Below are 27,146 nucleotides of genomic sequence, written 5' to 3'. Positions count from 1 at the left end.
AACGTTCTTCAAATCCCTTTCAACAATAACTCCTCGTGAAGAATTCAAGGTAGCATGGGGTGTAACCTCAATAGGTATATCCCCAATTGCCTTTGAATTCAAGAGGAGTTCACTGTGTTGGGATGTGGATGTTTCAACCAATATGTCTCCAGATCGAAGCTTCTTTACTGATTTTGGAGAGCCAGCAAGTCCCTCTAGTCCCTTCTGAATAAAAAAGGGGGACAATTGCCCCTAAATGTTTTTCCAAAAGGGAATGTAATATAAGAAAATGAGGTACGTGTGTTACAAATGTTGAAGATTGCTGTTCAGAGTCTTCAAGAAGTGGTCGCTTACCCATTGACTGTTTTTTCACTATTTGATTTAAATTTTTTGAAGGAGGATCCATAGGAAAAAAGAAAATTTTCGGTACCCACAGACCCCACCCACCATGGAGCCCTATGAGGGGATGCATTATAATGTCATGCAAGGACAATGCAGCAACGCCAGGGTTTCGTGAGCACTATACCCAAACACCAGCATCAGGCACAATGTCCACAACACCTGTTGAGAACTTCCAACACTGGTACTTGGTTGACTCTAGTCCAAGTGGACCAGCCGACTGACCCAAGGGGGGCCACCCAAAGGCCGCCCGTCTACAGGAATTCAAGGCCAAAGTGGTGTGCTAGGGTTGGACCCCTCAACCACCAGGATCCTCTCTTCCCCTTCACGGGTTGCCACGCACGGCAAACACGTGGGTGGATGTTTAGATCCCAGAGAAGGTAACCAGACAGAACAGAACCTTCCCTGGGAGGTCCCCTCACCACGTACAGGAATCCACACTGAGGGGAAAAAAAAAGAATTATACATGGAACTTAAAATTAATACAATAAAAGTTAAAGGGCAAACTAGTAGCTACATCCAAATGAGTTTGTTAGCTAGGGTGCAGTTTTCATTCAGCTTGAGATATGATGCTGAGTTAAACAAAAATGCAGCCTTGTTAACTAATGAATGAATATTTGATGCAAAATTATTATCAATGCTGTAAGTGTAGCTACAAATTTAGCTGCCAAATCTGATTTTTTTTTCTTAAGTCACTTGCTCAATCCTTTTTTTCTTTTTGGCTGTACCTTTTTTTCACATCTAAGGTGTTTTTGACTAGATGTGACTAACAATATCAAGTTTCAATGAAAACTAAAGGAATATCTGAGCTTCCTACATGGAGTACAATTAAAATTAAATTATCATTTAATAGAAAGGTTTGACCATTAAAAATAAATGATTTATGCAGAAGTTTTTAATACATTTAAAGGAAAGATAGTGCAATCTTAACTTCACTGTTGAAGAAAATAAAAAAAAGATTTTGTATTATCATTTTAAAATTTTAAATTACAAAACAGTTATTAGTATCTTATTATCAAAAACAACTTTTTCAGGTTTATATTTTAACTCCACAAGTTTCACATATTCTGTTTTCAAAAAAAGATTTAGTTATTGTGTTAGTTCAAAGTACCTCTAGTGAAACAGTAACAAGAATAAAACATGCTTTTCAACTCTAATTCTCTAAAGAAAAACGGTCTTTCCCAGAACTTCGTCAATAAAACAATGAAGAAATGTCAACAAAAAGTGAATATCACTCAAGTGCAAGTGCTTGATGTACATACATTACCTCTAACAAGAGTTTTACTGTTTATGGTTTGTAAGTTTTAAAAAAAGAAAATTATACTGAAAATTTTAAAATCTTCATTTCTACAAACTTCACTGAAAGTCACCTTTAAGCATCAAGTATGCATTAGTTAAAAAAAATTACATTCCAATGTACATTGGAAAATGTACCCATTTTAAAAAGGTTTATACTGGCAATATTAGTACACAGTTCAAATCAAAGCAGATCTCAAATGACATAAAGGAAATCATTCCAGCATTTAGAAACAATTCAACAACATGTAAACCTTTCAATAAATACATCAAGATTCTCTTCTCAATAGAGAATGAAATAACATTGTGAATAAAAAGCTTATTATGTAAACTAAACCTAAATAATACCTCTCCATCTTTCTGCTGTGCTTAGAATTGTAGGTATTTTTTGAACTCTCAAACTGTGTCAACTGTAAGACTGCTTGCTGTTAAATATTTTGGTCAACTAAGCTAACCCAGGAGTACCACAAATATTTTTTGTAAGTAAGCAAGGTGTTGCATTAAATAAATATATAAAAATATCCTTTCTTTGTTAGAATCATGGCAACAAAGGAAATATATCATCCAAATATGATACAGTTATCAGAATTCTTTAATTATAAATCTTTATGTGGGAATTGTCAACTTCATCACATACATTTTTTTTTGTTTAAAAATAAAACAAACAATAAAGCTGTATAAAAATATTTTATCCTTCTTTAAAATTTTATCTGACAGCTCTTGTAATTGAAAAACATTTTCATTTATACATTGTTAGCAAAGCAGCTTCTACTGATGACCATATAAAATTTCTGAACACATTACATTAACCTCTTCAGGAGTCATATATTCAGCAAAAGAAATAGCATTATACACCAATAAGGTATTCTGTATGGTGTTGGCATTGATCCAAACCCGACCATTAGCTCCTACTGTTACTTCGTAAGGAATTTTCTCACCTAGCGTTTTCAGAAGAGGACACGAAGGAGAAAGAATTCTGAAATAAATAACAGAAGTAATTTCATTAGTGAAAAACATCTAAACATGTGTATAATGTTTGTAGTTTCTTCTCAATTATAGCAAGGATTAATAAAATAACTTACAGAATAAACAAAATTATTCCACCCACTGATTAAAGTATGACTTCAGTAATTTACAGAACAAACATTTGACAGTTGAGTTACATTGTTTTAACCAACAACTACACTACTCATAACAGTTAAACTGTAATTATAGTTCATATCAGTCACATAATATTGTCTATACTATTAAAAGTAGCTCGCATAATCTTTTTTCAGTTGTTACTTTGAAGTGAATCCAAGTGATTCTATATTTAATCACTTATGTGCCACAGTTGGACTTTCTCAAAACATTTAGATTGGAAAGTCATCATATGTAAGGAAACCAACCAATTAATGCAGGGTGTTTTAAACTGGCCAAGAATGTCATCCGTAGAAAGCAGAACCAGTAACAAAAAACACGGTTTAAATTACATAGTAAATTTCGAACAAAGCAGAGAAATATCTATATTAGCTTCCTGTAATTTTGAAGTGATAAACTAGAACTAACCAGCACCATTCACCAAGAACTCTTTAATTACTCATTACCAATGAATAGTGAGGTGTCTGAAACAGCAGTAACATGCAATGATAAAATTTGGTCCCCCTCTCATACATTTCAAGGTGAGTGCCCTGTCCACCTGGCCATGTTATGGCTATTTATAACAAATTTATCTTGCATTTATTTGCACATTGACTTCTAGTGTTGTTTTGATCAATTTTAAGCAAAATAATATGAAATTAAAATTTATTAGAAATTCCCCATTTAGTTTTCAAAACAGTTTGCAGATAAAAAAATCCCATTTTTATAAAATAAAGATACTGTTTTAAGAGATTTTATCGAAGTTTGAATAACTAAATATCTTATAAGTCCATACCACTTATTGTTAATTTCAATATCAATATTACAAGACTACACAAACTATAACTTTGATTATCATTATTTTTATAATTATATATCATACATCAATATGTGAAATTAAAAATCCACTAGTGAAACAGATCATCTCATATGTAGATAATTTTAAATAATGTATATTGTGCAGACATGAAAAGTGAGATCATATTTTAGAATTTGTATGCAATAAACTTCAAACCTCAAATACTTGAAGAGGATTTGTATTTTTGTGCCTAAAATTTTAATTCAGAACATACAGGACATAAATATATCTAACCCAAGTCATTATTTGATCAAATCCAAAGTTTTTAGATGGAAAATATCCAAGGAAATTTATATACAGCGCAAATGCAACAGATGAGCTGTGTACTTCTTGTCATATATCATTATGGTACAAAACTTGCTTACAACTCTCACACAGATTCTTCATCCAATCTCATTACTACATGGAGATTTTTAAAGATGCCAATATACACATAGCATCATCTGATTTTTAAGTTTTTGCCGAGTTGAGTTCTGAGTTGACTCAATAATTGCATCAGCTTATAGACACAAACAGTGAGAATATTATATTTTCCTTTTAATATGTTAATTTGTGCAAAAGCCTTGAAATTGGAGGTTGATACCATTACCATGTACCTAAATCTAACTGATATTTTCATGTTAACCATTATATTATTAAAATACATTTAAATACTAATAGTTAATCTTTTATCAGCTTTCAAAGAACAATGCACTACAATTAGCACTGGAAGTTTTGATTTACTTATTTGTAAGCAGAAATTACATTTATTAATGCCACATAAGCTAAAAAAGTAATCAAAATTACTGTTAATCAAATTATGTTATAAAAAAATCAACTAATCTAAATCATCAATAAATAAATTGTCACAAATGTAATCACAATTAAATTTAGGTTTTTCATTTGCTTCAAATATCCAAGTAACAGAAATATTTGTAGTTTACAACACTATTTATAAATGTTTCCAACTCTTCATACAAGATTTTCTCAGTTCAATGAATACCATGTTCAAGTCTTTTCCCCAAAAACTTCTCTATCAACCCTCTTAATAAGAATATGGTAACTACTGTTGATTTGCCAGGAATAAACCCAAACTGTTCTGTTCCTTTTTTTGACCTAATCTGTAGAACAACACAGAAACTTTATGTCTTTATAGTTATTTCAGTCTTGCACATCACCAGTCCTTTTAATTACTAACATAAGGATATGCTCCTTTCAGGCATTAAAACATTGAAAATTCTGTTCAGCATCTGGCCCCCTCACTTTCCTAGTTTATTAAATGATTCTATAGTATATCATGTAGACTTACTGCTTTCCCATTTTTCATTTTCTTTTTTATTCTCCACTGTCACATATTCCACCATCCCCTAGCTTTTCATACTCCTCCTGGTTTCTCCCACTCATGTACTTAATTTAAAAGGTGTTTGAAGTATGATCCCCTTCTACTTTTAATATCTATAATATCTGTAATCATCTGACCATTATCATCTTAATAAACTTCACTTCATCTGCATCCCTATTTTCTCACTTCTCTGACTTTAATTATTCTGCCATCTTTTCATACAGCTCTACATACTCTCTCTTTGGTACTATGTATGCTTGCAGATCCTCCTTTTTAGCTTATTTTTCACACTTGGTTGCACTTCCTAATTTCATCACCATGCCTCTCTCTCTGGATACAGTTTCCTTTTTGATCTTTTCCACAACTTTTTTTCCCATATCTAATACACATTTTGAGAACCCATCTCATTCCCATTCTATCCAATCTGATGCACTCCATCAACATTAGGTCAAAGAGCTCCTTTAACATATCTAGTTCTCACAGCCTCAGTTACTGTATTTTGTGGGTGCACTGGTTTATCATCATCCTTTCTGTGCTTTTAATTTCATATTCCATCACCACTAGTCCATGCTGGAGTGCAACTTTTCCCCTGGTAGAACTTTATAATTTTTCACACTTTAATTCCTCTTTCTTAACTAATAGGTATTATATTTGGCTCATAATATTCTCAATTCTGTATGTTATGAACTATTCTTCTTCTTCTGGAAAAATGTATTACTTACAGCTAAACAATTTTTCTAAACTGTCTCCTTGCCTTTCTTATTTCTTTCTTCATAGCTATGTCCTCAATACCAGTACTGTCCTGTTCAATTTGTTCATTTAGATCAGTCCCACTGCAATTAACTCTTCTCTCAGTATATTCTACATTATTTTCCAAACCTCCTCTAACTCTTTTTCCTTATCATTGGACATCATATACACATATTACATTCAGCATGCCACATTCTGTCTCTTGCTTTACCACAACGAATTGAGTCACTCAACCTTGTCACTTCCACTACTTTCTTTTTCATTTCTGCACTTAATACAACGGCTTCCCCATTTTTTCTTTCGGAGTTGCATGAAAGATGAGTTGTAACTTTCTCTAATTTCCTGTGCCATTTATACATCCTGTCTCTTGTATGCATGCTATTTCTATTCTCCACCTCAGAACTTCTGCAAGCCATGCACTCCTTCCTGTCAATATTTCTATATTTTTTAAAATACATTATATATTTCTTGGTTTTCAAGCATTTCAGCATAGCAGCTCCTGCTGAAACCATGCTGTGGTGCCACATCAATTTTTTTCTCTTCATTTACTAATAAAACATGGCTTTGAAAAAACACCTATAAAGCAAGTTTGAATATGATTGGATAAATAAGGAATTGGTTTATAACAAATTACTAAAATATATAAGTTTAAATGTTTGTTTTATAGTTTCTGTAAACATTTCTTTCATTGTGAATGGTTAAAGTACTTGTGGTTAAATTACATCCATTTGAAAGACATAGAAACTATTTAAATATGAATAAATATTTCAATAGCCCCAACATTTAAGATATAGTACACAATAGAAGAAATTTCACATTTCAAACACCAGAAATACGCAAGAATTCAAGAAAAAAAAGTAATCAAAATCCAGCACCTTAATTAAAAAAATCTACTTGAACACCACACTTCACAACACCTTAACATTTCATAAATAACAAATTCCATATAAGACTACACGTACAGATAGCTAGATGCACTTAAGAATTTCATCAGAATTGTGACTTAATCACTCATTTACTATTACACTGACATAAAGATGTTTTCAACCTGTAGAATAAAACCTTGCCCAAAAAAACCATAAAAGGTAGCTCTTGCTAACACAATACCAATGATTTTCTAATTGGCTTTGTTCAGAATTTAACTTCACTGTTGTTGTTATAATAACAACTTACAGACCATTACTTTAACATTTAAAAAAAAATGTTCATTTTTTGTGCTGTGACATTGACTTGGCTAACTTGCACTGCTTAAGCCATTAACTAGAGGGCAGCATCAATAATTTGTGCAAAATTTGTTAGTCAATCAAATATAATATTTCAGCTACAAATAATTGGTGACTTTAACGTGTTTCAAAAGATATTTAAGACAAAACATCTTTTACAGCTGATGAGAGTATGATATAAAAACAGGATACTAATTAAAATATGCAAGTTTAAAGTAAATTTACTTTCTAACAAGATTCAAGGGGACTGTGAACAAAAATCCATCACTAGGCAGAACTCCTAGTTCTCCACTCTTTCCATGACTGTTCATGCAGACTAGCTCTGGCTCCATGTCTTTGCTGGCAATTAACACTCGAGCATAGACTAGATCTCCAACCTGGTAAAATGTTTACAATCAAGATATTTAGAACTTTAAGTTTTCTACTTAGGCTTCTAATTACTACTGTTATCCTTCATGTCAATAAAGAAATAAAACAAATAAATCAAACATAAAATGGCTTATTATTATTATTACGGACAAGCAAAATTTGAAGCAAATACAATAGCACTACAAAATAGCAACAAGGTTCTAGTAATCAGAAAAAACTTCAAAGTCAGAACCAATACCAATTTCAAAAAAAATTCCTTATATATATATCTAAAATTATTAGAAAAAGGTACAAGAATCAGTTATTCTGTAAAACTAGTTAATAATTAGAGCTTGGTAATAAATAGAACTCACTACACAATTACTTAACTAATTAGTCTACCATTTATCAAATTATAGTATGCATTGCCAGTATTAGTATTAATGGTGTATGTAAATGTGTACTAATTTTGAAAAGTGGTATGTCAGCTTCAAAAGTCTGAGAATCACTGCACTACTTTAATGTAATATTAATCTTTCTATTCTTCACCTAGTAATGTTCAAATGATCCTTTATTTAATATAACAGACATCTTCTAGTGCAAGGGTTCTCAACCAGGGGAGAATTCCTCCCTGGGGGCAATTTTAGAGTTTCAGGAGGGAGAATTGGGACCACAGATTGGCAGATTCAAACTATTGGAATATTAGCCTTTATACAAACTACAGTTCCACAGATTGTACTTAATTTACAGAGGATGTCATGAATTAAATTAAAAATAAAGATAAATATTACATGTTTTATCTGTGAAAATATTCCATTTATAGTTATCTTTGACTTATTTTCATTTTTTATTCACAGAATTTGAAGCCAATCATGAGTGTCAAAAAAAAAATGCAATGGTCCATATATTCAACGTGGATTCATATCCATCATCGTCAATGGTGATTTGTAGCAAAGCTTTGTCAAATGATTCTATAAAACCAACAAAGTTGAGGCAGCATTTGCAGAATGTTCATCCTCAATGCAAGGACAAAAACAAAAGTTTTTTGAACGTCATGGGAATGCTCTCACAAGGATGAAGCTGGATTCACCAAAACATTCCAAGAAATGAGCCAAAAGGTTATTGAAGCTTCTTATGTTGTAGCACTGAAGATAGCAAAGCAAAAACAAAACCACATACAATTGGAGAAACTTTGATCAACAAACTCTGCACTCTCAAAATGGTGGAAATTGTCTTGGAAAATGGATTGGAGAAAAAACTTGCAGCAGTTTCATTATCAAACAGTACTGTTTCAAAGGAGGATCAGTGACATAGCCATTGACATCAAGGATCAAGTTATGCAGAAGACCAAGTCTGTAGCATTTGGCTTATTTTGAGTTCAACTTGATGAATCAGCTGATATGGTATTACATTTCCAGTTGCTGGTATTTGCAAGATATGATCACTCAGGTTCATTTAAATAGGAGTTTCTTTTTTGTTCTTCTCTTGAGACAACTACCAAGGCCTCACATATTTTGGAAAAGGTTTCATCTTTCTTTGAATAAGAAAATCTGTTCTGAGATAACATTCGTGAGTGCTGTACAGATAAAGCACCAGCTATGTTAGGAACAAAATATGGATTTCAAGTTTGTGTGAAAAAGAGAGTTCCAAAAGTGAAAGGCATTCACTGTATGATTCATCATCAGGCACTAGCCTCAAAAACACTTCCAACTCCACAACAGAAGGTTTTGGATCAAGCAATTCAAATTTTGAATTTTGTCAAAGGAGGAGCTCTCAACTCATTACTTTACAAGAAGTTATGTACTGACATGGATGCAGGTCATATTTGTTTCTTTTCCATACAAATGTTTGATGGATTTCAAGAGGAAATGTAACTGAGCAAGTATTTGAGCTTAAAGATGAGCACAAATTATTTTTTGAAGTTCAGGGTAAGATAAATTTTTTGCATGGCTGGATGATAAGAAATGGATTGCATGCCTTGCCTGTTTGGTTGACATTTTTGAGCAGCTGAATAAACTGAATCTTCAGATGCAAGAAATGAATACAAGCATCATAAAATTCATGAATTCCTTGAAAGCTTTCTTGAGCAAGCTGGAAAACAAGAAGAGAAAGGTCAAGATAAAAAATGTTGCAATGTTTGAAAAACTGTCATAAATTCTTGTTACTGGTGGTGAAGAGCAAGTGCTTTTAGAATTTGCAAAAAATGAAATTTTACAATATCTGACAGCACTGGAAAATGAATTAAGTCAATATTTTCCTTAACTCGGTAATGAGGAGTTGGATTTAGTGCGAAATCCATTTAAACTGCCAGTTGAAAAAGTTTCTGATGATTGTCAAGATGAATTTCTGGAGCTAAAGACTGATTCATGAGCAAGAGATATGTTCGATGAGAAATCAATCACAGAATTTGGCCCTTGATGTGCGATTTCTATCCCAAAGTGGCAAAAACTTGGTTGATTTGGTGTTTTATGGCACAAAGCAGCTAGGCTATCTGTGCAAAACATTCAGTAAACAGTTAAAGTTAAATTTAGTACTATTCATATAAGGAAATTAGGGTAAAACAAAACAAAGTTTAAAAAAAACATAAATAGCATTAAAACCAATGTTTACATCTAGTCTACAGCAGTAAGAGAAAAACTACAGTAATACAAGTTGTAAAGGACTTTCTGTAGCATAATTATAATTATCATAACTCGCCAGGAAGACTAACGGGTAAGCTCAGAAAACACCGTCAGCCACCTGATGTTGGCCTTTCCAGTCCTGGTTCAGAGTTATTTGACGTTATGGCCATTTTCATAAAGTAAAGTAATAAAAGTTTTAAAAGATTTGTAGCAAATTTTAATTATAACTTGCCAGGATGACTAATGGATAGTTCTAACTGCAGCATTAGTCACCTGAAGTTGACCTTTCCAGTCCTAGTTTTGAGTTATTTGACGTTACAGCCATTTTCTAATTTCAAATCAAACTAGATGGGCTTTGATTTTTAAAAGGGAATCACATTAAAAAAGGTCTAATGTATAAATTAAAAGCTTAAATGGCATTAAAAATATTAACAGCCTTTAAAACACTAAAAACATTTCCAAGGTGGACAGTGTCACAATCACCAATAACACTATCTAATGCTATGGATAAACCTTGGGATAGAATGTTTAAAATGGTGCCATTGTTGAGAGTCATAACAACAGCAAGTCAGTGAAATGTGGTTTATTGTGACCTTACTGTTACACAGACATCACACTCGTGCATCAGTCCCAGATAAATGAAAAGGATGAGTTAAAAAACTGTGATCAATGCATAGTCTGGTTAGAACAACTTTCTCTTTGCGATCCTTACAGAAGCAAGACAGCCAAAGTCCAGTATAGGGGTTTATTTGGAAAAGCTTGTTTTCACGTTTGTCACTCCACATCGACTGCCAACTGGCACAGAGACGAGTCTTGAATACAGGACCATAGTCCATATATGGAACAGGCACAGCAGTGATAGTGCCAGAGCAGATTGATTTAGCCGCAGTGTCGGCGAGCTCGTTCCTGCAAATACCAAAGTGGCCTGGTATCCAGAAAAACTGGAGAAAAGTAGACTTAAAAGAGAAATGGGCTAATAAGTTTTGAATATCGATGAGAACAGGGTGTGAACTAATGTGAAGCACTTCTAGGGTCAGCATAGAACTAAATGAGTCAGTATAAATAGTGTAAACAGTTTGAGTACTGTTTAGTTTCTATGTGATCCAGGGCAAGAGAAATGGAGTACAGTTCAGCAGTGAACACAGAAGCTGTAGAGAGGATTCTATGCACAACCAACCACACAACAACAAACCATGGCAGAGCCCACACAGTCACCTGATTTCAAACCATCTGTATAAATAGGAATGGAAGGATGGTTCAAAAGATGTTCAGCAAATAACAGACAGTATTTCCAATTGGGAGTGTCTGCTTTTCTCAGATGTCTTAAAGATAGGTCACATTTGGGGAATGTATAAAGCCATGGTGGGATGGGCTGACCAGTGGATACAGCAATGTTATCCAAGGACAGACCCAATTCATCCAACTGTACCTGGATACGATGGCCAAAAGGAGTAATAGCAGATTGTCTGTTCTGAAAAAGTATGGCCCACTGAGGAAATAAAACACAACCTCAGGTGGGATTCGAAGTTTCGAAACATATAAGTAAACACAGTTGCAAACGGCAGAAGTGCAAAGTAGGTTCATGAGACTGCAAATAAGCTCTGAACTGGGGAAGTGCAGAAAGTCCCACAGCAGAGACAAAGTCCTTGATGATGAATGGGGTCCAGCAAATTTAAGGCAGAGGTCCTCACAGAGCCATAGACCAGAGATCCATTGTCAAGTTTCGATTGAATAAGAGAACGATATATCTTTAGCATAGAACATCAATCTGCTCCCCAAGTGGTGGAAGAGAGAACATGGAGAATGTTCAGTGCTCTTGTACATTTGGCCTGTAGCCATTTGATGCGTGGTATAAAGGTCAGCTTATGGTCAAAGATAAGCCCGACAAACTTTGTCTCAGAGACCACAGGCAGCACAACTTCACTAATACTGAGTTCAGGATCTGGGTGAATACCCCATTGGCAGCAAAAGTGCATGCAAACAGTTTTAGAGAGAGAGAGAAGTTAAAGCTGTTTGTTATGGCCCACTTAAGTAAATGATTGAGAGCAGTCTGTAGCTACCACTCAGTGCACCTCATGTTCGATGACTGACATGAGATGGGAAAGTCATCAACATAGAGTCTGTTTGCAACAGTAAGAGGGAGTTGTTCAGTGATGGCATTAATCTTTATACTGAAAAGCGTGACACTCAAAACAAAGCCGAAGGAAAAGTGTCGAACCCACACGAACTTGGAATCTCCTGTCCATTAAAAATTTTTTAATAAAAATGGGTAAATGGCCATGTAACCCGTATATATTAAGGTCGTGCAAAATGCCATACCTCCATGTTGTATCATAAGCCTTCTCAATGTCAAAGAATACTGATACAAGATGTTTGAGAAAGGCTTCTCTGATTGATGTTTCAAGTCAAATCAGATGGTTCATGGTGGAGTGCTGTCATCGGAATCCACATTGGTTAGGCAAGAGGAGGTTGTTTAATTCGAGGAACCAAACAAGATGAGCATCAATCATTCTCTCTGAGGTCTGACAGAGACAGCTTGTCAAAGCAATGGAGGGTAGTTTGAAGGAATCTGGGGATCCTTCCCAGACTTAGAGAAAGGTAGAACAATAGTGTGGTGCCAGGCATCAGGGAAAACATTCTCCTGTCAGATCCCGTTTAAAACAATCAGAAGAATAGCAAGAGAAGCAGGAGATAGATAGCACAGCATTTCATAGTGTTCATTATCAAGTCCAACCGATGTACTGCCAGACCAATGAAAGGCCAATTTGAGTTCCACCAGTGGAAAGAGATGCAGCATACGTCTGAGATGAAGTGGTAGACAACAACTTTTAAGCCTCAGGATAAGTAATGTGATGAATTGTTTTCAAACACTGCACCTCTTTTTCTTCCAACCATTTAGAGCAAGAACAAAAGTAGGGCAGGTGAGAGCCATTGTAACTGACACAATGAGGTTCATTTCACACTCATAGGCATCATGGTCCTTGCCACAGTAACGAGTACACGTCAAGGAACCACTACATAACGTCTTCTAGTGACCAAACCGCTGACACTGGAAACATCTGAGAGAGTTTGGAATGCAAGGCCATACCCTGTGATTAAGATGAGCTGCCTTGATGGTGGCAGGTGGATGTGGTGATGTAAGTGTCAGAATGAGGACACTGGGCAGCATCGTAATTCTATCTTTGCGAGTGAAGATTCGCCTCACTGCAGAAACACCTTGGGTGGAAAAACCAGCAAGAATCTCAGACTCAGGGATGTTCTTCAAATCCCTCTCAAAAATAACTCCTTGTGATGAATTCAGTGTAATCTCAATAGGTATACCCCCAGTTGCCTTTGAATGCAAAAGGAGTTCACTGTGTTGAGATGTGGATGTTTCCACCAATATGTCACTAAACTGAAGCTTCTTTGCTGACTTTGGAGAGCCAGCAAGTTCCTCTAGTCCATTCTGAATGAAAATGGGAGACATTTGCCCTAAAGGTTTGTCTGAAAGAGAATGTAGTATAAGAAAATGAAGTACAACAGGTATTACAGATGGTGAAGATTGCTGCTCAGAATCTTCAAGATGTGGTCATTTACCTATGGACTGTTTTTTCACTATTTTATTTAAGATTTCTTTTGGAGTATCCATAATAAAAAAGTAATATTTCAGTACCTACTGACCACACCCACCATGGAACCCTACGAGGGGACGCACTACAATGCAAAATAAAGACACTGCAGCAATGCGAGGGTTTAGTGAGCATATAGACAAGCACCAGCATCAGATACAATGTCCACAACACCTGTTGAGAACGTCCAACACTAGTACTTGGTTGACCCTACCCCAAATTAACCAGCCAATTGACCCAAGGGGGCCACACCAAGACTGTCCATCTACAGGAATTCAAGGCCAAATTGGTGTGTTGGGTTGGACCCCTCAACCATCAAGATCCTCTCCTCCCTTTCATGGGTTGCCACACATGGCAAACACGTGGGTGGATGTGTTGATCCGAGAGGAGGTAAACTGAAAGAACAGAACTTTCCCTGGGAGGTCCCCTCACTATGTACAGGAATCCACACCGAGTTGGTGGCAGGAAGAGCCATCCATGCATTCCTTCCATTTCTGTCAACATATCTTTGCGAGTCAGGCTTTTCAACTCTGTTGCAAATGAAAACTCTACAACAAAGAAGATTGGAGGTTGAAAATGACTTGCATTGTGCCCTTTCAAGCACTCCTCCACGCATCCAAGAATTGGCAAAGAGAAAACAATCACAGGCTTCCCACTAATTGTGACCATCAGAATAAAATAAATTACAATACCCTGGTATTCTATTGAACTTTTTATTTACTGAAGTATGCTTCAGTAACTTTGGTCTGTTATTAGTTATTATTATGAAAAAAATACTTGTATTCAAGTTTCAAAATCCATTAACATTTTCTATTGCTATTAAATTTGTAAAACTACATTATAAAAATGATCCAAGTAAATATATATGTACTAGTATAGAAAAAATAAAAGATTTTCAATATTATATCCATATTATTTAGAATGTACCTTTTGATTCAGACAATCTTGGAAAGGAGAGAATGACATTCTGACGTATGGTGGAAAGGGTGCATGGGGCAAAAAAAGGTTGAGAACCACTGTTCTAGTGGTTGCCATTTGCATGTTTAGCAAAACAATATTTTTATTGTATAAACAATTATTTTGACAAAAATTGTTTTTTAAAGATAATCTGAGCATGTCCTGCATGGCAAGTAACTCGTATTAACTTAGACAACCACATGGTCATAATTATGTTTTTAAAACAGACAGTAATCCACTATTGATTTTGTGTAAAATGAGTAATAAAAACATATTTTTCTATCACTAAATACACTGATAATGGTAATAATGCTTTTATTTAAAACATATCGCAAATGACCAACTACAATTTTCTGAATTACGTTTTCAATAAGAATTTGAGTCATAAAGACATTTTGATATTGCCTAACATACTTATTAAACCATGTAACCTTATTTAATGACAATACAAGTTGGAAAACAAAATACAGTAAAACCAGTCTAAGTCAGAAACTGAATAGGGCAGAAACCTATACAATTTGGAAATATTAAAATTTTGTAGCATTATTTTAAAATTTCTCTTATAAAAGGCCCTCTGTATGGTGGAACCTGTGTAACACAGATGGAAAACTATCTTTCACCTACCTCATCTATCAACAAGTAGGATAAGAACCTTGGTAAGGAAGAAAAAATGTTTTGATTAAACATTATTTTTTTATTTAATTAATCATTTCTTTAAATATTAATAAGTTCTTGTTTAATTAATAATTTGTTTAAATATTAATAAATTCTTGGACATTTTATTACAGCAAGTATTGGTTAAATATGTTCTGTTCTTTTATCTCCCATTATTATTTTTGCAGTTAAATTAGATTCATGATTTGTAGAAATATATTTGTCTTTTAAGTGCAAAATTCTACTCTTTAAATAATTCCCAAAAAAGAAAAAATCCTATCTTCCCTAACTTTAAAAGAGTGTGAGGAAACAGAAATTCCTACTTTATTGCAAGTGTTAAATTACATTAACACTATCAAATTGTATGAAAAAATGAAGAGGGAAAATGAACTTCATGAAAAGGCCGTAGAATTGGCATTCTCGTTTAACCTCATGAGAAAGCCCATTAAAAAACAAAACAGTTAAAACTGGATACTTCCTTCAAATAAATTAGATTATGATTTTGTGTACTTATGTATATTTTGAATGTCTATTTTTGTTCTTATTCTTGCATACAAACAATATAATAACTTTATTTATAAAAATCTTACTTCCCTTGAGTCAAGCAAGTATAATGTTCTGCTTAAAAATTATATATAATTAAGGAAATTTATGTTCACTATGTCTAAGCTGGAAAACCTGCATAAGCCGAACATTATACTCGGTCCCATGCGATTCTGCCTTAGACAGGTTTTACTGTAGTAATATAACCCTAATATTTACAACCATTGCAAATCAAAAGGCCATAGAGAGGCTAATAAATGCAGAGTAATTGTAAATAAAGATCAAAAAATCTTATTTATTCCCACATTGTCAAAACTTACCACTGAATTCCTTTGATCAATGCTACAGGAATGCCATCTACAAATTTTCTTGCAAAACAATAAACTACTACAAAGTGATCTCTCTAACCACATTGAAACTCTTTGTAGCTGTATTTTATTAGTAAATGGATGATCAAACCATTTGAGGTGAAGTTACAAAAATGTTACAGAAAAAAGAAAGTTAAATACTTGAATATGAAGAAATGAATATATTCTTAAGAGATGAGTAAATCTCAGGAAACAGAGTTATAAAATTAACTTGTCAAAAAATTATGAAAAGCCACAGGATACTCTGCTTTCACTTACAATAGTTTTTGAGTAACTTTGTTAATCCTAAATCGCTAAACATGAAAATGTATCATACATGAAAAGTGAGGCTAAAAACCTGCAACAGGCTAAAAATATGGTTAATAACACTGTTCAATAAGTTTCAGCCCAAAAAAAAATTTCCAAAAAAACTACTGTATTATCCTTTTACTTCTGTTAAGATAACCTTATTAGAAATTGTTAAGAAATCAAGAGACATCAGTGAGAGAACATTTACATTTTCAAATTAAAATTTTTACATCCTTGTGGACTAAACCAAGATTTCAATAATTCTACTATAGTGAATTTGAGTAATAATTACTGTATCACTATTTATTTTTTTCTTTTTGATGATGTTTTTCATGAGAGTAAGAAAATAAATGGTAAAATAAAAATAAATTAAAATGTTTTTTTTATAATTTTGTAATAATGTAGACAATATTTTTATTGTAGTATTAATGTACATAAAAAGTATTTTTAAAAGATTTACCAACTTAATTTTCCTAAAATATGAGCACTAATTGATTTTTGAAATGATCATACAAAACATTTACTTTAGACATTGTAAAATACCAATTAAAAGTTAATGACTTATGTTGAAAAAGGAGAAACCACAAATTAAGACTTCTCACTCAGTAATTAATTTGAAATAAGGTACACAATGACTTACAGTTTAAAAAATTATTCATCAATCTATAAAAAATATTTCTCCTTGTAAAAACTTGAAAGCCTCTCATTGTTTACAAATACAAAGTTCTAACTGATCCACAAAATCATACAACTAAAGTTTTTTTTTTAACTAAGTTAAATGTAGATGAAATTAATGGCTTACCTTATGAGTGTGAATAGTTTATTTATTGACACTTTTCATAAACACATTATCACTGGTAACTAAGCTATATGTACTTTAAAAACAATTAAGATTTTAAAGTTTTCTGCATAAAACTGAAGAAATATACAAATTAATCATTCTGTAAATTAAAAATAAGATTCAAGAATTAGAAGAACAATATGTTGTATTCCTCATTGATAAAACTAACTAATTTTGACTTTATTTGTAAAAACCTTTTATGCAACAATTATGATAAATGAAATCAACAGTACACAAAGGTATAAATTTATTAATCAGTCCAAAGATATGGTAATTAATGATTTCATTAAAGCTTATATGAAACTTTATTCTCAAACAAACTGAAAACATGAATATCAATAACAGGAAAAACATGTTTTATATAATAAAAATAATCAACCCCTTTTCAAATACCTAAATAACTGTGAACAAGTAAAAAATATTCAAACATGTGATTTTACCACACTGTATACCACAATTCTATTAAAAGTCTTAATTTCTGTTATGAATTCATAAGTAGAACAATTCTGTTATTTTTTCATATTATTGGAAGATGAAAAATTTAGCTCCAAAATATAAAAGATATATTAAATTTCTGCATTTATAATAATTATGTTTTTGTTGGGTTTTTTTTTTATAACCAGGTATGTAAGCAAGAGGAGTTCCAATGATAGCTAACTATTCAACATTTATTGCAAATTTATATCTTTATTTTTATAAGAATACGAGGGCTGTTCAAAAAATACGCGGACTGACGTCATAAAACAAAATGTACTTTATTTAGAAGTTACAGGTCTGGGACCCCTTCAAAGTATTCTCCTCCCCAACGCACACACTTATCCCAACGGTGTTTCCACTTGTTGAAACAGTCCTGGTACGTTTATTTTGTGATGTCCTCCAGCTCCTTCGTCGCATTTGCCTTACTCTCGGAAATCGTCTCAAATCTTCTTCCTTTCAAGGGTCTTTTGAGTTTGGGGAACAAGAAAAAATCGCAAGGAGCAAGGTCAGGAGAGTAGGGGAGGTGGGGAAGAATAGTGATCGAGTGTTTGGCCAAAAACTCACAAGTTCTGAGGCATAAATTTTGCAGCAACGAGGTGCATCTTCAATTTTTCGGTCAAAATCTCGTAACAAGATCCAACTGATATCCCACACTCTTCAGCAAGCTCCCTGACAGTCAGACGTCAACTTGCCCGCACCAGGGTGTTTTGTCGACGTGTGGGTTGTCAGTTGACGTGGAAGGACGTCCAGGACGTTCATCATCTTCAATGGACTGTCGACCATCCTTAAAATGTTCATGCCACTTGAAACATACCGTACGCTTCATAGCAACATCACCATAAGCCGTGTTAAGCATAGCAAAAGTTTCAGTCGCAGATTTTCCAAGTTTAACACAAAATTTCACAGCAAGTCGTTGCTCCTTCAGGTCATTCATTCTGAAATCCGCCAAACGAAAAAATCTCACTTCACTTAAAACCGCGTAGCTAATACACAAATGAAGATATCTGCAATCGGGAAATGGCGTCGTAATAAGCTGATCTATGGGAATCTAGCGAAACGAAGCGGATTCCCCTAGAACTAACTGGAGCCTCGCAATTCAAACAGTCCGCGTATTTTTTGAACAGACCTCGTAGGTTTATTGAAAATTGCAGAAACCAGGAAATATTTTCTTTAATGTATAAGATATATAAATCATTTACTTAATACAAGTAATCCTTAGATAAATAATTTTATAAACACTATTTATCCAGCAGAATTAGAAATTGAAATACTTCCACTATTTAAATCTAGAAATTAAAATAACTGATAATAATATCAATCTAAATATTTTTAATTAAATATATTTTTCTTTTCCAACATATGGTTAACCATGTTTTAATAGTAATGTGTCATGCTACTTTATTATGATTATTATAACTTCAAAATTAATATTCAATGGATTTAATAAAAAAAACTAAATTAAGTTATTAAAATAAAAAGTATAAAATTAAGGTGATTTTGATGACAGTTTCCAATAAGTATTTATTTTAGTTTTTAGTAAGACTGCTTAAACAACTTTGTACTACTTTTATGCAGATAAACACCTTTTTGCATATGAAGACTTGTGTAAAGTCTAAAAATTAGTAGTTAAAGTGGACTTAATGGGCAGAGATTGTGAGTTACACTAGTTAGTTTAGATAATCTGGTTGGGCTTTTATAACTTTATACTACTATAAACATTTTGTTTCAGGATAGGTGAAATCCATCTAGTTCATGAAATCAAAAGTATACACAACTAAATATACAATGATGTTTGGTGATGCACACACATATTTACAAAATGTTGCTGGTAAAGATTACAAGGCTTTCATATTCTAAATCTCTGGTTTTTGAAATAAGTACTGAAGGTTTTTCACTCAAAAGATTTTCTAACTTTTTTCATTTGGATTTTTGAATATCTAATTCAAATTTTGGCAGTTTGTATTAAAATACATAAGTGATATACATGATGTATAAAAAAAGATAATGCTAGAAAGAATGATTAAACATAGTATATGTAAATTTCAGCTACAATTACAGCAACTGTGTATTAGAAAAAAAAAAGAAAGACTGGTTTATAATCCACAAACCTTATTAGTAGGAAATATGCTATAATGAGGAAAACAAATGCATATTTGATAACAGATATCAAAGTGAAGGAGAAAAAATGTAATGTTTTTAAAAAATTAAAAACATATATTCTGATAATGACATACAGTGCAATTTAATAAAAACAAAATATATTATCTACCTACCCTAATTTTACACGGAAATATTACCTCAGACATAGGAATATATTTTGGGAAACTTGCATGCACTAATAAATAAATATGTAACATAGAACTAAAGATATAAATTTAAATTTTGCAGATTTAAAATATTGTTGGATCACTTCACAGTAGAATGTTATTCTGCACCAAATAATGACTATTTTTATACCCATGATAATCTCATTTTTCTCTTCATTTATAACAAAATCAAAATGAAACTTGGAAAGTAACCATGTGTCACGTACATATATTCTGTTCACCACAACATTATTGACAGGTGTTTGTAGTACTATTCAAATACAATCTTAAACTTGTTACTAAGACATCAATGTATGTAAACTTTTGTTAACCTGCACTCACTATAAGATGAATAAACCAGAAAAATAATGTTCTTCAAAAAATGTGAAAATGGCAACCTCAAGAAGATTTCTATCATATTTAGTGAAGAGTAAATCTGAAAATTACTTTAAAAAAATAAATTTATCAATTGAACAGTCAGCAAATACCATTAATTTCCTAGGTTTACTTGATATAAAATACATTCTTAGAAAATTAAGAGTTGTACCTCAAAGTCCTTTTCCTCACACACATGAATAAGCAGATTCCTGACAAAACTGACTTTGTAACTTCATTATGATAATTAACATTTTTATAACTTCAAATACAAAATCCAAATGCTATGTTTTTGTCCAATTAACCATCTGATACAAGTGCATGTATAATAACAACAACAATGATTTTCTTTAAAAACTACTAAATGTTATGGTGTTTACAGCTCCTTTCCTTCTTATTTACATTTGTATAAGCATAAAGCTCATATTTCTGTTATACACATTTTAACACCTCATAGTACATTTTCCTGAATATAAGGTTTATTTAGCTAAGTTACAAACAACCAAAAATATTTTATAATGCAAAAATTAAACTGCTAAATGTACAAACACATTAAAGTAAAAATTGATTACACTTAACAAAAATACAAATCTGTAAGTATACTACCTGTAAATTTGGCTTATTCCTTTTGGTTGCTCCTTCAAAACTCAGCAAGGACAACACAGCAGAATCGCCAGCGCGCCAATGTCAACTCGTACTACCTCACTTCCTTTGGTTGTAATGATTCCAATCACATACTCTCCTCTTACAGGTATATACTAAAATAAATAAACATTGTTTGATACTATGCATACAGTTGGGTCAGAATGGCCATCTCCTGGTATCATTACACTCACATTCAAAACTTACTTAAAGCTATTCAACACAACATCTGCCCAGCTTGCACTAATACCTAGAACCAGCAAACCAGAGTAATTTTGACTGCTACATTTCTTATTTATGTATTAAAATGGATGAAAAATTATTGGATATAACTGAAAAGTTTTAGCTAACTACATAAAATCAAATAATGTTATAGAAAACAAAATATATATATATGTATTAAATTGATTGATTGATTGATTTAGTGTTTTATGGCACAAAGCAGCTTGGTTATCTGCACCAAACGTCCGGTAAAAAGGTAAAAACAAATTAAATGTAGTAAAATACAGAAAAGGAAATGAAGGTAAAACAAAACAGCATTGAAAAACAGAAAAAGCATAAAACCAATGTTGACACCTAGTCTACAATGTTAAGAGAGAAAGCAGAGTAAGAGAAGTTGTAAAGGACTTTCTTTAGCACAATGGCAATGAGCATAACCCGCCAGGAAGACTAACAGGTAAGTACAAGAACCACCATCAGTCACCTGAAGTTGGCCTTTCCAGTCCTGGTTCCGGGTTATGTGTCATAGCAGCCATTATCAAAATGTAAAATGATAGAAGTTTTAAAAGACACATAGCAAAATTGTAATAATGAGTAGCTAAATGTCCAGTAAAAAAGGTAAAAGTAAAGTAAATGGAGTAAAATTTGTAAAAGTAAATGAAGGTAAAAACAAAACAGCAATTAAAACAGATATTGGCATAAAACCAATGTTGACATCCAGTCTACAAAGTTGTAAAGGACTTCCTGTAGCAGAATGGTAATGATCATAACCTGCCAGGAAGACTAACAGGTAAGTACAAGAACCACTGTCAGTCACCTGAAGTTGGTCTTTCCAGTCCTGGTTCTAGGTTATGTGTCATTATGGCCAGTACCAAAAAGCAAAGTAATAAAAGTTTAAAAGACATGCAGCTAAATTGGAATAACAACTCGCCAGGACGACTAACAGGTAGTTCAAACAGCAGCATTAGTCACATGAAGTTGGCCTTTCCAGTCCTGGTGTCGAGTTATTTTATGTTCTGGCCATTTCACAATGTCAAACTGAACTAGAGAGAATGAAACTTTGAAAAGGGAACCACTATTAAAAAGGTGTAATGAATAAACATCCAACACTGAAATGAGATTAAAAAGATTAATGGCCATTAAAAAACTAAAAACTTTATCAAGGTGGACAGTGTCACCATCACCAATAACACTGTCCAATGTTACAGATAAACCCTGGGAAAAAACATGTTTAAAATAGTGCCATCGTTGAGAGTCGTAACGATGGCAAGAATGTAAAATGCGACTTATAATGATTTGAGTGTTACACAAATTACACACTCGTGCAACAGTTCCAGATAAAAGAAAACGATAAGTTAAAAAACTGTCACCAATGCGTAGTCTAGTTAGAACAACTTCCTCCTTCTGAACTTTACGCAAGCTAGATGGCCAAAGCCCAATATAGGGTTTTATTTGAAAAAGCTTGTTGTCTCGTTGCTCACTCCAAGTGGGCTGCCAGCTGGCATGGAGCCGAGCCTTGAATACAGGACCATAGTCCATGTACGGAATAGGCACAGTGGTGATAGTGCCAGAGCAGATAGATTTAGCTGCTGTGTCTGCAAGCTCGTTCCCGCGAATACCAACGTGGCCTGGTATCTAGAAAAACTGGATAGAAGTAGATGTTAAAGAGAAATGGGCCAGTCGGTTTTGAATATCAGTGAGAACAGGGTGTGAGCCAAAGTGTAGTGATTCCAGGACCAGTAGAGAACTAAGCGAGTCAGTATAAATAGTGCAGTTAGAGTACTGTTTAGCTTCAATATGATCCAGGGCAAGAGATATAGCGTACAGTTCAGCAGTGAACACAGATGCTGTAGAGGGGATTCTGCATGCAACCACCGAACCGCAGCAAACCATGATAGAGCCCACTGAATTACCTGATTTGGAACTCTGTATAAATTGGAACAGAATGATTATTTGAAAGATGTTCATTAAATCAAAAACTTCACTTCCAAACTAAAGTACCTGCCTTTATCAGATGGCTGAAAGAAAGGTCAGGGCTGTAATAAGCCATGGTGGGATGGGCTGACCTGTGGATTCTGCAATGTTATCCAAGGACAGACCCAATTCATCCAATTGCATCTGGATGCCAAGGCCAAAAGGAGCAATGGCAGATCGTCTGTTCTGAAAAAGTACGACCCACTGAGAAAGGAAAACACATCCCCAAGTGGGATGCTTTGGTAAGGAACGAAGTTTCAAAGAATATAGTAAAGATAGTTGCAAACGGCAAAGGTGCAGAGAAGGCAGTAGAGAGGACACGGAGGATGTTCAGTGCTCTTCTGCATTTGACCCGTAGCTGCTTTAAGTGTGGTATAAAGGTCAGCTTACGGTCAAAGATAAACCCCAAGAACTTAGTCTCAGGGACCACTGGCAGCGAAACTTCACCGATATGAAGTTCAGGATCAGGGTGAACACCCCGTTGGCGGAAACAGTGCATGCAAACGGTTTTAGAGAGATAAAAATTAAAGCTGTTTGCCATTGTCCACTTCAGTACACAATTGAGGGCAGTTTGTAGTTGCCGCTCAATGTATCTCATGTTCGACGACTTTCACATCTCGTGCCAGTCGTCAACATACAGCTCATTTGCAACAGTGAGAGGGAGTTGTTCAGTGATGGCATTTATCTTTATACTGAAAAGTGTGACACTCAAAACATAGCCCTGAGGGACTCCATGTTCCTGTACAAAAGAACGGGAAAGTGTTGAACCCACACGAACTTGGAATATCCTGTCCATTAAAAATGTTTTTAATAAACATGGGTAAATGGCCACATAACCCATTTGTATGGAGGTCTCGCAAAATGCCATACCTCCACGTTGTGTCATAAGCCTTTTCAATGTCAAAGAATATTGATACAAGATATTCACGTTTGAGAAAGGCTTCTCTGATTGATGTTTCAAGTCAAATTAGGTGGTCTGTGGTGGAGTGCTGTCATCGGAACCCACACTGGGTGGGCTAGAGGAGATTGTTTGATTCGAGGAACCAAACAAGATGAGCATTAACCATCTTTTCTAAGGTCTTACAGAGACAGCTTGTCAAAGCAATTGGACAGTAGTTTGAAGGAATCTTGAGATCTTTCCCTGGCTTAGAGAGAGGTAAAATAATAGCCTGGCACCAGGCATCAGGAAAAACATTCTCCTGCCAGATCCGGTTAAAGACAATTAGGACATCAAGAGAAGCAGGTGATAGATGGTGCAGCATGTCATAGTGTACATCATCACGTCCAACAGATGTACTGCCAGACCGATGAAGGGCCATTTTTAATTCCACCAGTGTAAAGGGACAATTATAGTCAAAGAGACAGTCAGTTCGAAAGAAAAGAGGTGAACGCTCCACCCGAGTCTTGATGGCCAAGAAGATGGAGGAACAAGCAGAAGTGCTAGACACCTGGCAAAAGCTTTCACCTAGAGTATCAGCAATGCTACAGACATCAGCCACCTCCTGACCATCAAAGAGTAAGATCGAAAGGGGGACAGAATTGTAGTGCCCACTGACCTTTCGAATCCTGTCCCATACTACCTTGGAACTTGTGGTAGAAGATATGCTAGTTGTGAACTTAATCCAAGATTCATTCTGGCTTTGACGTCTTACCCACCTAGCATGTGCACAGGCCCGTTGGAAAGTGATGTGGTTCGAAAGTGTGGGATATCTATGAAAAGTATCCCAGGCCTGTTTTTGAGCCTTCCGTGCTAAGTGGCAAGCAGGATTCCATCATGGACGAGGGTATCGTGGAAAACGTGTCGAGGTTTTAGTAATACACTGAGTAGCTGCTTGTATAATACAGCCAGTTACTGCTGCCACACAGTCGTTTATTGATGGCTGATTCACAATGGCAGGATCAAGTTCTGCAAGACTAGTGAAAGTGGGCCAGTCATCCTGATCCAGCTTCCACCGGGGCACACGGGTAGGGTGGCATTGACCACGGCCAGTCATTTTAATAATTTTAAGTGATGAAAGATCAAGAAGTCTTTTAGACTGTCCTGGATGTCTTGTCTTTCAGTGCTCCTCAACAAATAGAAAACTTAAAACTATGTTTGAAAATGAATCCAAAAGTCTTCATTAACCCTTTTCTTAAACTTCTGTATAATTTGTAATCCATACCACTTCAGGTTTCAATTTCTCTACACAAATAATTAACTAAGGATGGGGTTGGGAAAAAGCCAGTTAATTACTGTATCGAAGTTTGATGAGAGAAAGTAACAGGTTGGAACTAATGAAGTTCAGTCAAACTGGATTATTGTTTCTTGTTAAGTGCTTCACACTGACAACAGTCAGTATTCATCTGACACAACATCAGGACATGTGGAACCTGGAAGTGGCTGGGTTGTACAGTAGCAAACAACTAGTACCCACATAACTTTCACAGCTTGTAAATTTTCCCAAAGATGTGAAGACTCGCACACATCCTTATGCTGTATATGAACTAATAATATGTAATATCAGCCATGAGTACAATATAAATATTAAGATAATATATATATATTTCAGATATGCTTGTCAGATGTGAGATTTTTAAAAATAATTAGTTAAATATTTACAATAACTGTTCCATATTTTAAAAAATGGGTAGCTGCAGCTTAGAGATAAGATAACCCAATAGAAATATTAGGAAAAAATAAAAAATTACAAATTAAAAAAGTTTGATTAACTATATTCAGGTGGAAAATTACAGGAGTAAAGAAGGTAAATGCTGGTAGTTGAAAAAAATTGATTGAAGTGCTCAAAACTATAAAGACAATGGTGCTGATATATTACTACTTTTGTGTCTTTTCTAATGAAAAGGGTAGGCCTACATCACATAAGACATGAAATATCATATGGAAGAAATCATCTGCAAATCTTTTTTTTGTTGTTGTTTTTTTCAAACAGGGTGATCAACGTTTCAATAGATTACCTTCAATTTACGATACTTGTATCAGAATAATGGCATCGAATGAATGAATTAAAACAAGAAAACTGTCTCCCAATACATGTCTACCATTATTAATGTTAAGCCTTCAATGTAGTTATAGTGAGGTACAATTTATAACTTTTTTTTTACTTACTCTCTTTTCGTGTGAATCCACCCAAATCAAATTTGGTTTCTTATACTTTAAAATGCCACATTTCGTAACAACAACATCGTCAGAATGCCTTTGAAGTCCTGGACCTAATACAGTTTTGGAATTATCAGATACTAGCTCAGAGATGAATTTTGATATACTTTCTCCAGGTAATACAACTCTGCAATTTAACTCATTCGCCATAATAACAACCAAACCACGAGGAATACGAACTCAGTTTTTCATTCTTATTCAAACATGAGCTGTATTTGACGTCACAAGAAAAAACAGACAAACGAATTTACCAAATTCTTCAGAAAAAAACTTAATACATTACGATTAACGCTCTTTACGAAATGTTTGTTTCAGCGTAAAGCCACACAGTGAGTTATCCGCGCACCATCCACCACGTCGAATTTTAGTATTTTAAAGTTTATTTATTATTATTTTAATTTAGTTAAGAGGATGGAACAGCCGAGATGGGCCAATAAGTCCTATGCTGTCCCAAAACAATAAATCTGTGAACCTTTTTATTAAATCCTTAACTCCATGTTTATTGAACTGTATATTTCAAACACGGCAAATATAGTAGCGGTAAGGAAATTTCCTATACACTTCAAATTCTGAAAGTACGCTTATACGAAATAAAACACAAATGGAAAAATAAAATAAAAATAATGTGTGGACATTGAATAAAATTGAAACTTTCCTATGAAGGTAGTGAATATTATCATGCTTATAAAATACAGTAAATTAGGCCTATATTACACATGAAGTCTTCCGCCAGGACAGCGGTTAGTCTTCAGATTTACAACGCTAAAATCAGGGGTTAGATTCCCCTCGGTGGACACAACAGATAGCCTGATGTGGTTTTGC

At 34.0% G+C, this 27,146-nt stretch overlaps 1 protein-coding gene across 1 annotated transcript; it reads right to left on the bottom strand.

Moving 5' to 3' along the window:
* Positions 1-2,248: 2,248 nt before the first annotated feature.
* Rrp40 (exosome complex component Rrp40) lies at positions 2,249-26,632 on the bottom strand. Its single transcript, XM_076514927.1, is given in 5 exon segments — positions 2,249-2,650; positions 7,172-7,323; positions 20,939-21,010; positions 21,013-21,090; positions 26,274-26,632. Coding segments are annotated over 5 exon segments (711 nt in total). The 5' UTR covers positions 26,475-26,632; the 3' UTR covers positions 2,249-2,442.
* Between the last annotated feature and the right edge of the window lie 514 nt (positions 26,633-27,146).

Source organism: Tachypleus tridentatus, chromosome 7 (assembly GCF_004210375.1).
Source record: "Tachypleus tridentatus isolate NWPU-2018 chromosome 7, ASM421037v1, whole genome shotgun sequence".
Lineage (NCBI taxonomy): Eukaryota > Metazoa > Arthropoda > Merostomata > Xiphosura > Limulidae > Tachypleus > Tachypleus tridentatus.
The sequence above is the reverse complement of the archived record's forward strand: the minus strand, read 5'-3'. Positions and strand labels throughout refer to the sequence as shown.